The sequence below is a fragment of the Lepeophtheirus salmonis genome, chromosome 13 (assembly GCF_016086655.4).
Source record: "Lepeophtheirus salmonis chromosome 13, UVic_Lsal_1.4, whole genome shotgun sequence".
Lineage (NCBI taxonomy): Eukaryota > Metazoa > Arthropoda > Copepoda > Siphonostomatoida > Caligidae > Lepeophtheirus > Lepeophtheirus salmonis.
In genome coordinates this window covers 45,283,101-45,297,922 of record NC_052143.2, presented here as the reverse complement: position 1 = coordinate 45,297,922, position 14,822 = coordinate 45,283,101, and the positions used below count along the sequence as shown (strand labels likewise).

Sequence of the window (14,822 nt, the reverse complement as noted above, 5' to 3'; positions counted from 1 at the left end):
GGGAATGGTTATATTGAGACTCTTAAATTGGTTCTATGGAGGCAAAGAAGAACCACGGGTTTGTTGGTACATTTTATGTAATTATCAATCAAAAAAATTAGTTAAATGATTTACATTTCTGAGCAATGTGTCATATTTACATAATATTATATGTTATCATCTCTATTAATGACACATCCAATGCCAAGTTATGCAGGGTGTACTGTTCACGTACATATGTATGTACGTATTTAAGTCTGCTCACTGAGGCATGAAGGATTATCAATAAATAATATTAACAATTATTGACAAAATTTTATTTGGAAAAAAAGAGAGATTAGAAATTATTATTTGTGAACTGATGTTTTTTTCTTTTCAGAATAAGTATCTTGGTTTTTATTTGCAATATTTTGATAGATGGAAGGATGCATGCACATCCCCCCCCCCTATTTTTGATAGGAGCTAAGTAAGGGCAAATTGCAAAAAAAAAAAGAGAAGATTATTTACCTGTTCTTCATTGGAGTTGTCCAAGACGTCCATTCTTCTATTATTGGTAAGGGGTGAGTTGTTACTAATATTATTGTTGTGAATTGAATGAATGTTGTTGCTGTTTGTTGCTGAGGAGGAGGATGAGAGATTGATGACTCCGTCGTGATGATCCTCAAGGCTTGTATCCTGCAAATCAAAGAGTACTACATGAACATGGATACTAGAGTATTTTATTAGTATTAGGTGCTCTGTATACATCCTTCCATCAATCACTCTTTTAGGTGTTGATGGGCAATGATTAATTTGTTGTGTGTTTGCATGGGTGCGGGTTGCAAATCATTTTCAATATAAACAAAATCACATCATTAAATGTACTCTCTGTTTTATTTTGTATGTAAATGATTTGAGCAAATATTTTTAGTGTGTGTGTGTGTACAAAATCCAGGCCCATTCCTAACACGCAATTTTTTTTTGTAACATAAACAATTACACCTCAAAAGATCTGTGTTTTGTATATATTAGGAGATACATAAAATAATAATAAATAAAAAAAAGAAGTAAATTAATGAAAATGTGTATATTTTTTTTTTAACAAAATTTTATTTCATTTTTTGTTCTACGTTCGGTTCGCCTGCTCTAAATAGACTAATAACCCCCCCTTCTATAATAAACAATTGGAAATGAATTTGTATGAAAAGAGTTGTAGAATGGAGTAGACACGAGATTTCACAGTTTAAATAACTGTGTTTTTTTTTTTGTTATTGTTTTTATTTATTACTGCTATTGATAGTTGTTTCATTTGAAATAGACATATTTCACAACTATCAATGAACCAAAGAGCTACGTGATGACTTCTTTCACGGTGATATGTACAACGGAAATCGGTCAATTAATTACAACTATGTATTTGTTAGAAGAAACTTACGATTTTCCCGTTTGAGGGGGAAGTAGAAGAAGTTGCTGCGGCTGCTATTGAGAGAAGAGAGTCCCTCCAGGCTGCCTCTAGATCAGAAGCGAATCGATCCGAGGTGGATGAGGTTGAAGATGAAGAAGATGTTGAATTAGAGGATGAGATGCTATTAAAGAGGCTGAATCCTCTAGCCTTGCTACTACTGGTAGAAGGTGGGATATTATTTCCTGTGGGGTTGGAAGTACTACTATTCAGACTGCAGATATTTGATAATCCCACAGCGCCACCTAGCATATTTAGAATCTCCAAGTCAAGGATGATTCGACTCGAGATTTGAGATGAGAGTCGATGAGATTCTCATGTAGTCCTGATGATGCAAGAAGACGCCCTTTTCTTCCTTCAAACTTCTTATTCCAGAGGCACAATATCCTTATTATTTTTCAAAGATAAATAATTCGACTAAAAAAGGAAAAAAAGTTCACATCAACTAGAACCTCGTCCTCAGCGTCCTCGCTTTTAAATGCGTCTTTGATTAGGACTTTTGTATGTGTCCTCCGCAGCCTCACTAAAAATGTTGTTGTTATTGTTGTTGATCGCGCGCTTCTTCTACTTCTTCAAAATTTAGGGGCTTTCTTTTTGTTTTTGATCTTACTTCAAGCTCTCGGCGAGAATATGTTGTATGTATGTTGATACATGCATAAGTTAGTAGTATTAGTAGTCGAAGAAGAAGTACCTCTTCTACTCCTCTTCTTTTGGGGGAGCAAAGAGAAGAAACACACACACACACTCACGAATATACAAAACCTATAGAGAAGGGATAATAAACATTCTTACATCTTACACAATCAGAGTAAATTAAATTATACATATATAAAAATTGCCAAATGTATCGCTTCTATGAATTTGTATCTCCTCTATAAGTAGGACTTCTCCTCTCTCTACATATATATATAGATGTACACAAATATACACATTTATTTACGCCTTGACATACATAAATAATAAACAACTCGAGTCTTGTTTTGTATTGGTCGAAAGGGGGGAAAAACACACTACACTTTGTTTCTCAAGCCCTTCCCACTTTTTTCCCTTTATTTTGTTATGTACTCTTATTATTATTATTATTGCGCCTCTCTTCTCATCTCTTTTTTTTCTTCCTTCCTTCGGGCGTGCTCACTCCTTTTTATGTGTACTCATAGTAGTATGTTACTCCTAAAAGGAGAGTAGTAAACAACAAATAAACAAAACCCCGGCGACAACGATACAATTCGACGTTTACAAAAAAAAAAAGGGGGAAACAATTTTTTCCTTTTTTTTGTCTTTTTCTCTTTTTTCTTCCCTTCCACTGGATGTAGAGGAGGAGTTTGTGATACACAAAGTTGTTTGTTATTTGTTAGTAGGTCTTGTTGTTGTTTATTTCTTCCTTTTCCCCCCCCCCTTCTTTTTTTATTTGGCGGCAGCGGACTAAACAAATGAAAATATTGCAAATAAACAAAAAAAAAAGGAGAAAATGATAGAAGGGAAGAGAAAAAAATGGCTGACTTGGAATGACGTCACGAATTGATAGTCCCTCATCTGTATTAATACAACAATTTATCATTATTGATTTAGGGCCCAACAAACCTTCATTAATGATTTACTTTCTTTGAACAATATTGTTACATACTTTATGCAAAGACAATAAGAGTTGAAATGATGTGATTAGTGCGTTTAATATTCAAAAATCCATTAGCCTTTAAATCTTTATTTGAAGGCAAGAAAAATAGAGGTGACTGCCAAGGAACAGCAAACAATAGCACCACCCTACATTAAAAATATGATGGTTGTAGATCAGGTTAATTAAATCCCAGCATGATTTATGAACGTTTAAACCTTCATTTTCTTTGAAAGGAGATAGATAAACTTGAAGAATGAAGTGTCAAAAGCAAGTTCCCTTTGTTAACGCCATCATTAGTTATAAACACATACTATGTATATGTAATTATTGCCAATTTTCAAATTGATATTTTCCTCCATTCAAAAACATATTTTTTTGAATATATGAATAGATGAAATCAAGACATGCTTAGGTTGAGTCATATCCGTGTGAGAGAAATGATGCTACTGGTCATCCAAAATAGAACCATTCATCTTTTTGGATGACCTTTGGTAAAACAAGATATTTTGAATTGTCAATAAATTTTCCTATTTGTATGTATTTAAAAGATCCAAATAGTAGGTAACATAAGATTGCTTAGTGGACATAAATGAACCCTCAAAGTATAATTAATAATAATATATTAATCGATTGGAATAAAAAACAAAATTTGAGTAGTAAAAATGAAGAAAATCGTTAAAAATAAAAATATCTGCGCGTAATACACGGTACCAAAAGAGTACATATATTTATTTAATTGCAACATCTTTAGGATTAAAATATTCATGTCGTGAAGGATGTTAGAGTATTGAGGTAAATATATATTCCTACTTATAATCTGCAATACTTAATTTTACATTTAATCATTTTTATTCGATATCCTAAAGATTTTCAAATCAAAACACGTCAATAAAGATCCGTTTTTTCGGACGTTTCAAGATTACTTTCTTATTTTGATTAATAAAATAAATGAATAGCTGCAATACCAAGTTCCGAACTTTAGACATTTTCCTACACTATAAAAAATATTTGGCCGTCTTTTGACATTGAATGTATAACAAATTTGATTTACATTATATTAAATTTTCCGACGAATTTTTCAACCCTCGAGCCTAAGAATCAATATATATCTATGATTTACAATCTCAAATATTACTGTACATGACATATTTTCATTTCTGTTAGATAACCGGTCACAACATATGAATTCAGTGAATGAGATCTTTGTACGAATCATTAAAGGCCTCATTAGCATTGACTAGTCTCACTCACGGCAACGATACGACTCGTTACAAATATTTTCCCCCCCCCCATTAAAAAAACATTCGACATGAGGAAATTGCATGTGTGTGCGTATCTTTTTTTAGGATGTTCCATCCAAGCCAAGGACTTCGAAGAAGTAATTATTGAGTGCTACTTTATTTATTGCAAGTTGGTAAATTTGTACAAATACTATTTTGTTTGAAAAACAACTTTTTACCTCATATAATCAAGTTCGTTTTTGAAGAGTCTTTATTTTGCAGTTATTTATCATAGTTAAAAAAGTTTAAATACATTTGAAAAAATGAGTCAAGCATAAATGATAAAATTTACAAAAAATCATACCCAAATCCCCAGGTTGTATTGGTTCCAAACAAATCACGTCCTGAATACACCTTAATCTTAAGAAATCCGACACAAAGTCAATTTTTATAGAAATATACTTTTCTTAAGGACGTAATCATAGAAATCTTCCGCTCACATCATCATCAATCTATCTGTACCCATGCTTATTATTATAATAAATACATTGATTAGACTTTAATTATAAATAATTCCAAACTATTATTAATTCAATTAGTAAACTCAGGTACTTCATTATATTATTCCTAAAGAAGATGATAGTGTTGCCCTCTTCTGGAAAAATAATAAGCCTCCTTTAATGATGATATTATTAATAAAATATAAAGGTAATAACCGACCATTTAAATAAACATAAATAGATCATGACTTATAACGATGGAGCCAAAACTTCTTCCTTTTTCTAATAGAATCATCATTTAATAATTAATAAGCTAATTAGAGAAGGACTAACTATCAATACAAAAGGAACCACAAGTACCCCCCTCGTATGTCAAATACACCACCTCTCAATTAACCAGATGTGTTGTTATTTCAATACCAACCTGTCTCAAGTCTCCTTTTTACATGAAAGGGACCTCACCACAACGTTATTTATTCATAATGAACCCTTAAATAATACTTGACTTTGACTTTAACGTTAGGTTATGTGTGTCTTCTTCTAAAAGATGAAATAAATGCCAAATCAGTTGGATGTTTTTGTTGTTTGATTTTATTTATTTAAATATTCAATAATCTCACTTTCAGTCATGCCTACTGGGTGGGTGGTGGTGGTGGTATGTATATATGCTTATAAATAGTGGTAGTGCCTTTATACTGCATGGAATGTGCTGTGCTTCTTTAATATTTGGAGGAACCTGAAAGGTGTTGTTGGTAGTAGTCACCCATAAAACAGGGCGTGTAGTCTCAATATCAATATCTTGTTATTTTCTCTACTATTTTCTTCACTGTAAATATTATATTGTGTACTTATATTTTGATGATGAAATTATTGAAGCACTTGCAAGCTCTGGGTTTTTCTTGTTCATTTTTTTGTGTATTTTGTACTCGACATTTATTTGTTTTTAAGCTCTGGCTTTTATCTCTCTCTCTCTCTTTACGTATTTATTTATGTGGCTATATCATTTTAATTAGAACTACTCTTCAAGGAGTCGTTAAAATTATAACAATTCAAAATCACTTTAGTTCGTGTTAGTAATAGAAATGCTCCAAACGTATGACCACTTTATGCTAATTATTTGAATGAGTTCAAGGTTTTTTTAATTTCTTATTCCCTCCCTTTGTCCATATTATTCAAATTATTCATAATTGACATGTTGTGCCTCGCTATGTTTATATGTATATTTTGAGCAAACTTGTGGAGGTTGTACCTATAGTGGTATTGGAGTTCTGAACGCATTCTAAAATATACTCTATACGAGAGGTATCTGAAAAGTTTTCCACCTCAATGTAAAGAATGATTTATATAGCATTTGTGGATAGTTACTCAACAAAGTTTCTGCTAATTTGGTACATAACAACAGCTGATATGTAGCTGTTGTTTGAGACACTTGATGTGAGTGCTTTTCTGAAAATGGTCAAAATCGATTATCTAGCTTTCATTTAATATTTGTTGTCCAAATAGGATGAAACCAGCTAAATAGATTGTGAGATGACTTCAGTTACAAGTGCTTCCATATACATGTTGAGGTCGGAAACCTTTCAAACCACCCTCGTAGATATGGGGACTTGCAACTTCTGGTCTAAATTTCAATTGGAGCCTGTAGTTTAAGTGTCACGAGATCATAAAAACAAATTACTTAACCTTTTAAATTTATTTGTTAGCCAATAAATTAGCAAATATATAACAAGAAGTCATCAAATTTCCAAGCTAGAAAACCAAAAACCCTATAAAACATCCCTGTATGTACAGTGTGCCGGAAATAAAATTAAAAATATTCAAATAATGAGTTTTAGAGCCATAATTTTATGATTGATTCAACTTTTGAATTCACGATTGGTAAATTGATAAACACAAAAGTTACTATTTGAACTATCCCAAGTATTTTCCCTCAGCTGCAAGAACAGTTTCCAGACTTTGGGATCTCCCATGACTCCCTGATGGCTGACTTGACAGATTGATTATTTTCCTGGTTGGTTCTGTTGTACTTGCTCAACAGTTATCCAACAATAATAGTCCAAAAAGTTGAGACTGGGAGATGATGGGGGGTAGAAGTTCCAGGCACAGAAAAATGCGAAACTCGTACTGGGAGAAGACCTAGTTCTAATTCCCTATGTTGAAGGAGCTCCTTCCTTCTGCCACCAACAATCCCCCATGGACCCATGGAGTAATTACCCATCAACCATAGTAAGACATTGGACATAAGACATTTTGGAGTAAGCCCCAGTGTGGACCGACATCCCTTGTTTGAAATTATTTAGATGGATATACTCTTGATGCAGGTATATGCTTTTTTGTGGTTATTTTTCATAATAATTTTTTTTTTTCAACGTAGCCAGTGACCAGGGACACCCTATCAATGGATGCAATCTCCTTTGTGTCGCTGTGAGTTCATAGGAGAGACACAGTTCCAACTTTATTCTTGTGAATTCATAAGTCAAGCTATTTAAACAAAACTTGCTAAAGAAAAGAAAAAAATAAATTCCTTTTATTTTTCGACGTAAATTCCCCTGTAAATGTCTATGGGAATATTTTAGTTCCAAAATAGTATAAAAAACACCGATTGTATCCGGAGCTGTACGCAAATATTAGTATCGTGACAAGTAGGTTAGTGTGATGTAGGCTTATTTAGGCCTTAGGTCATTCATACACAACTGTTTTGCAGTGCTATTGTTGGTAAAGTTGAAAAGGTATTTTTAGTAATGATCAACCAATATTGAGCTCTTTTTAAAATCAATTACTATTGTTCTCTTTCCTTTTTCAAAGCAAGAAAAGAATAAGGTGGCAGTCCACATGACTTATTTTGTAGATACACTTCCTTTTGATATCGCATTATTTCTTTTTTTTTTTTTTTTTTTTATGAGATTCTCTTTACTCAGCAAAATATACATATAAAAATCCACTGGTAGTAAAAAATAAAAACGACTAAATGATCTCATCTACCTTCTTAATGCACTCACTCATATCTACATGAAAGAACCATAGGTACATAAAATATATGGAACAACCATTAGCTTAATTAATATTGCGTAGGGGCTCGTAAATTCTGCGTCTGTGTCAAGTGGCTTGTATTATTGCATTTAAGTAGCGCAAATGTGCAGCATGATTCATTAAGACATCCGTTAGTAGATACCTTAAGTAGCAGCAACACCAAACTGCCTTGCTCCATATATATATATATATACTACATAAAATTAGTCATCTCTGTGCATGGACAAATGGTTTATAGGTAGATAGGTATCAGCTTATATCTAGTTAGGAATAATTAGGTAGACATTTATAAGAGTTTTATAGATTCATTTTCATCAAGTTGAACGTGTGGACCCTTCTTTTTTACTATGTAAAATGATTTCCGTTTTGCCAAGAAAATAGGGAAATATAAAATATTTACTAAAAGTAGTTTGTTAAAAAACTTAGACGGAAAAATCTGTAAAATTAAAATCCTATTCAGGGTACAATTACAAAAAGTGTACCATCTTCCATCGTCAAATTTGATTATCCACTGACAAAGGCAAGAATTGCTCACCAAAAAATCATCAATCATAGTGTTACGACAACTTTGGGAGATTCTGGCAGAAGGGGGGAAATGGCCACAAGCATCACCAGATTTGAATCTACCGGATTATTATTGTTTTTTATACATTGAGAGAAGGCATGTTAGATCGACCACGATGATATCATTGATTTAAATGCATTCATTGTCCAGGAATTGAGTTCTGTTGATTTCATCGAAATTGGCAAAGAATTCAGAAGCCTTCAGCCTTGTCTTGAGGCATGTGTGGGCACAGAAGGTGGATAATTCGATGATAGAATCTTAAATATTGTAGTTTTGGATAACTCATATTAAAAATTGTAATTTCTATTCCAGTTTTCTCTCATAAAGTATTTAGTGTAGAACGGGTTTTTTTTCTTTCAGATACTCCCTGCCCATATTCAGGGGCATACATAGCTTAAATAAACATTATTCTTCAACTTTCTTACTAATTAAATTACAATTATGTCAAAGATTGTCATAATGAAAAATCCCCCTTTCCCTTAGGATGACTTCAATCATAATAATAATATCAAATAATGTAGTTTCGTCATAGAATGTGAATTTGCTCTATAAAACACTTTGATGATCTTTTTTCAAGAGATGATGTGAAATGCATTGTGGATTAGCTTTTTCTTATGAAAACAAAAAAACACAATTCCACACATTATGTATGTAGAAAAGTCATCGTTCCTCACGTATTTCTGTATCTGTCACTAATTAGTCTAATTAGTACAATTAATTAGTTTACTAGTGTCATAATCACGTACAAGCACCTTTTCGAAACATATTATTCTATGTATGTATGGCACTTATATCATTTGTAAAAGAAGACATTGCGGAAATTATTTCGTGTTTTCTCAAAAAACAAAATACATTGAGAATACATAACACAATGATATCAGTCACGAGGAAAATGACATAATTACGACAGGGTTTTTAAGTTGAACTTAATAATAATAAAAATAACAACGGCAGAGAAAAAAGTTATGTTCTAGATTAAAAAACAAAAATACAATAGAAAAAGGAGGCAGGAGTTAATTAAAGCAACCGATGCGATGGTAGCATTGTGTTTTTTTTTCACTTAATTCTTCTTCTTTTTTATTATTTTATTTTAAAACAAGTCAGATTAATTAAGATGTTAAGGATGAACTAGGTAGGATAAGAAAACATCAGTTGTTTTATATTCAAAGTACAAAATCCATCACTTTCATGCACTTTTAAACCCTTCTTCTCGTAGCATAACTTTTTTTATTAATTTAATTAATGTTGTTTTGGTAAAAAAAAAAAAACCCACAAAATGAGATTTTGTTGATCCCAAGGATCAACAAAATCTAATCTCTTCTAACACTTTAATCAATTACGTTTAGTATTGTGTTATGTATTTAATATGTCCTTTCTGGTTTTTATATTCTTGTATATTCGTCTATGTATTATAAGTACTGAGTTTTACGTATTATAAATAGTATCGTCCTAGAGTATAATTAGAATACACATGAACATATAAACTGTGTTACATTATTCTTCCACGTGAATTCTTCTCCTCACGTCTCTTGGTCATCCTGGATCTCTCCTATTATAAATAAGCTTGTGTCTCTCCCTCGTCAAGACGCGACATATTGTCAATACTTTTTCGACTAAAATATACAAAGAAGGTGTAATGGACAGGAAATAACCGAAGCGTTCTCTATATTTTAATATGCTTGAGCACAAAAATTTGATAGTTTGTTCTCATTTTTTTAGTGGTCTCAGGAATATGGATTCTTACCTTCGCCAATGAAGTTGTACAGAGATTTTGTTTATGAACATTTTGTCTGTTAGACACAAGGTTTACGCAGAGAGTTACCTGTCTATTTTGATCAAACTTGGTACGAATGTTATACGTGGTCACTGTGAAATGCCATTAAATTTTGAGAGGTCAAGCTAACACAAAACATATAAAAGGGATAATCGACGATAACTTTGTTGCAAAACTCAATTTAACTTTAGGTTGACGTTTTGCGCTCTACAAAGTGTCCATTCTAGATTGGTAATATATTTCTAGAAAATAATGGCGCACTGCAAGTACTCGTTTCAATACCAATACAGTTTACAAGGTGTGTAAATATGAAATTGGAATTTACATAAGCATTATTTGGTAGTCGTCAGACAACGCAATTGTACAATTTTCTTGGTTTTAACTTCTGACAAAGGATATTTTACATTATTCACAATGCAAGTTCTATGCAACAGTAAAGTTGTAAGAGAGGAGAAAAAGTCGAACTTTGTGCCTGGAAACTAAGATTAAGTTTCCATTTAAAGAAAACAGCTACAGAATCGCATCGAATACCTGTCGAAGCTAACGATGAAAAGATATATATATTTTTTTTTTGTAAATAACAGAGCCTTGAGTGGTATAAAAAATTCAAAAGTTGCAATTGGGACGTAAAAAACTAAAAATTTGGACAAATACTGAAACAGGGTTAACAACAGCGATTGGTTAGTATTATTGGATAACAATTATGCTTAAACTTAACAAGCACTCGCAGATCCATTGAATGTGAAAACCAGAGGGCGTGTTCATACCTCTCAAAACGACTTGAATTTCATAAAAAGCAACATAAAGTGATTTTATTTCATGATAACGCAACATTACACAACTAAAAACTCGCCAAAGAAACGATTGAGATGTTTGGTTTTGAAATACTTTTGCATACGGCTTTTTGACCAGACTTGGCACCGTCCAATTACAACATTGATCTGACTAACTATTAAATCCCTAAAAGACTTGAAATCTAACTTGCAGAGTATCTTATATTAGTAAATTACATAATTAGTAATATATGTTTTCTAATTAATGTCAGAGACCCTCAATCCAATTTTCGTTAACTTTCCCGGAGTTTGCCAAACATATACTCGTATATACCTATACAGCTTCCATATTGATGTTACGAATTGTATCATAATTGAAGACGGCACCATCTTGGGGCTTATAGTTGGTATATTATTAAATAAAATGGTCAAATTTCCAAAAAATCTTGATGTAACTTCAGTAAATAGCTTTAAAAAAATAACATAGTAAGTATGCATTGAATATTACTTGACATTCAATTTCTATTAGAATAATATGATTGTTTTTCTTTATTGATTCGTCTATTAGGTTATTGGAAAAAAGAAACACATTGAATTAATTAGCAATTGGATGGTCATTATTCATTTTGAACTGGGGTTTTAAAATTGTCTTATATCCTCCACACCGGTATCAGTGCCAAAAAGACAGCTGACATCTCCATATGGACTACCTACAACGTCAAAAGAATTTTTCACAGGGCCAAACAACTGAAAAGAACCAAAACATCAGCTGCAACAATATGGGCCACTTCTGGCCTCCCTCAATGAGGCCCTCTCCTAGACCTGACCTCAACCCTCTGGACTTTGCAGTTTAGGGCAATTTGAAGAAGAATGTATATCGCACTTGTCATTCAAATTTAGATTGGCGGCTCAAAGTTGTTATCATGGTAACGCCATGGACACATCATTCATTGCCAATCCTTTTGCCGATGTGTAGAAGCTTTTATTGATTATTGTATAGCTAAATAAAATGTTTCAAAATATCAAAATTAGTGTTTAGAAGTGTCTTATTTTGTTTCCATAAAAAATACGACAAACGTAGTTTTGGGTACCAATTCTGTAGACTGTATTTGGTTGTTATCTGTTGATTTATTTGTACCTCTTATCAATTTTCTGAGCGTGGAGAGGTTGAATTTTATTTAATTCCTGTCAATATCTGAGGAATTACAAATAACTTTTGAAATATATAAGAAGATGACTACTAGTTGACTTCAGCCTTTTTATTTTGTTTCTTTCTAGAGAAAGGGTTGTGGGATAGAGGCAATGTCAAAGTGACTCAGAATCTAGGTTATAAATAACATACAATACTTGTTAATATTTTTATTGCAAGACGTCTTCCAAGAAAAACTATATTTTAAATGTATTTTTGATTCTTATTTATTCTTCGATTGTGTTTTCAACTCTGGCGTGAGTGAGGTGCAGGGCAGGAGGATTCAATCCTCTGCATCATCATGAATATCGACATACATACGGACATGAATAGAGGATGCTATATGCATGTCTATTTACAACACAATTCAAGACACGCTACTTTTGTAGCTATCTACTACGTACGTAATATGTATGTATAATGTGTATTGAAATAATTATCTTCTTGTTTTTCTAGTAATTCCCTCTTGGTTTTCAAGTCAAATGATTGTTCCTTTATCATCTATAATTTAAGAGAAAAATGAAGAATAAACATATGTATGTAAGGAGAACATGTTTAAGACATGCTAGCAATGTCTTTACCATGATTATGAAATGAGAATCACAAATAACAGACTTATGTACATTGTATATAACATACAAATTAATACCCCTTTTATTTTGTTCTTATTTTTTATTCTTTTCAGCCAAAACTTCTCTCTCTCTCTCTCTTCATTACGTAATTGATCATGCAATTTAATGGTTGTTATTGTTGTTGATACTTTTTCCCATGTTTTGTTTCTAATTATATATTTTGTATCTTATTTACAGCTTCTGAAAGGAGTGTATTGGATCAAGAATGGGTCAAGTAATATGTCAAATCGTCCCAAAATGTACAAATAAGTTTTCTCTTATATAACCATGAAGGAAACACATATTGTGTACAAGTTGTAACTTGTATAAGAAAATGATGTAGAAGTTACAATTTATATGTCTCATAATGCATTTTTTGATTAAAATGAGTTTTAAGACACTCTGACCTAAACTTTTTTGCCCATAGCCACATTTCGAATGTCATTTTTGCTGGAAAAAATAAAATGAGCTATTTATTGTATGATAAATTCCTGCTGTAATCCTTTGTAATTATGACTTATATTAATGTTGCACCAATTTTATAAGATAAAATGTTCAATTATTTGCCGCAAAATTCAGGGATTAAGTGTCATAAATTAATTATTGTTTCATACTCTATAATTCTCAAGAGTGTAAGCTGGTCATCATTGAAAACTAATACGAAAAATATTAACCCAAGAAATCCAAACATCGATAGAAGACAACAAATGATATGTGATATCAATATAACTCCGTGATTTATTGAGAAAATATCAGGTTTATGGTTACAATGGTTCTGATTGTGGGTTGAGCGAACACTTGAAGTGCCTTCATAAGGAAATGAATTTATTATTAGTAATAAACACTGAATGATTGCAATCTGGGGCTTACAACTAATATTATATCTTTTAGGATTAGATTAATATAAATGAGAATCTGAATCATTATATAGTATATTTATTATTTTTCAGACAGAGTGTACGTTTGGCAATGTGGTAATTCAGGAAAGTATCTGTTCAGGAAATTAACATTAGAATACGTGTCCATACTCGGATTAAAACGCATCTGTTCTTTTGATTACCAACTATGTATTGATGATATCATTTACGTTTTGCTCTATTGAAAAGTATTTTCATATTTATCATGTAATTTGAACTTTATTGTTTACCCTAGAATACTCATTATCAATTAGTCATTTTCAGTAAAGAAGTTAAAAGAATAAGATTAAATATATCAACCATACAATGAATTGCATTATTCTCATCACAAGTACTCTAAACTCATCATCTCATTTTAGGCGTTAACTTACTAATACAAGTTATGACTTGTAAATGCTACAATATATTGAAATCCTTCTTTCCATTAAACGATAATTACTGAATGGATTTATTAAAAATAATTAAGTATTACTGGTTATAATGCCCATAAAAATGGTCAGGGATTCAAAATTTCTATTTTCCGTATACATGACTAAAATTAAAGGGTTTCAAAATCAATTTAGCTTATAAATTGAGCAACTTAAAAGTATATACAGGGTGTCCACGATAAATTGGAACTATTTTAAACTTCATCCAGATCCATAATGTGGATATTCGGGGTTAAATCATACTAATATAAAAGGTTGCGTAAACAATACACTATAACTTCCACCACAATTGTTTTGACAACAAACAATAGTTCTCATGGAACAAGCAAGGAGAGACGCCATCCTCGAATTGGCTCGCGCAGGACACAAGCCCTCTGCTATCTACAAGCTTCTTAACTACTCCAAGACCACGGCGTACCGGATTTTTAATGCCTGGGAGGTTGAGGGGAAGGTCTACCGCAAGGCCCACAACATGAGAAGTGACTGAATCCGCACTCCCCGCTTCCTTGAAGGCCTCCGGAAGTCCATCAAGGCTTCGCCGGTGACTTCCTTGTCCAGGTTGGCCAAGAACTGTGGAGTGAGCAAACAGCTGGTCTCCAAGGCTGTGAATGAGGACCTCGGGTACAGGTCATACCGAATGGCCAAACAGAACATCCTCACGGCATCCATGAAGGCCACCAGGCTCACCAACGGTAAGCGTCTCCTCAATGACCTGAAGAGCCATGGAGGAAGAATCATCTTCTTCTCCGACGAGAAGAACTGGACTGTCGATGAAGCTAC

General features: G+C 32.5%; 1 protein-coding gene across 1 annotated transcript in view; it reads right to left on the bottom strand.

Moving 5' to 3' along the window:
- Nucleotides 1-14,822, bottom strand: part of LOC121127896 (uncharacterized) — a 46,062-nt gene that overhangs the window by 26,209 nt on the left and 5,031 nt on the right. Inside the window, exons 2-3 of the mRNA XM_040723467.2 lie at nt 1,394-2,182; nt 487-654 (exon numbers count right to left, since the gene is read on the bottom strand). Coding sequence (XP_040579401.1) covers nt 487-654; nt 1,394-1,672 — 447 coding nt within the window. The 5' untranslated portion in view covers nt 1,673-2,182. The remainder of the gene's footprint in view (nt 1-486; nt 655-1,393; nt 2,183-14,822) is intronic.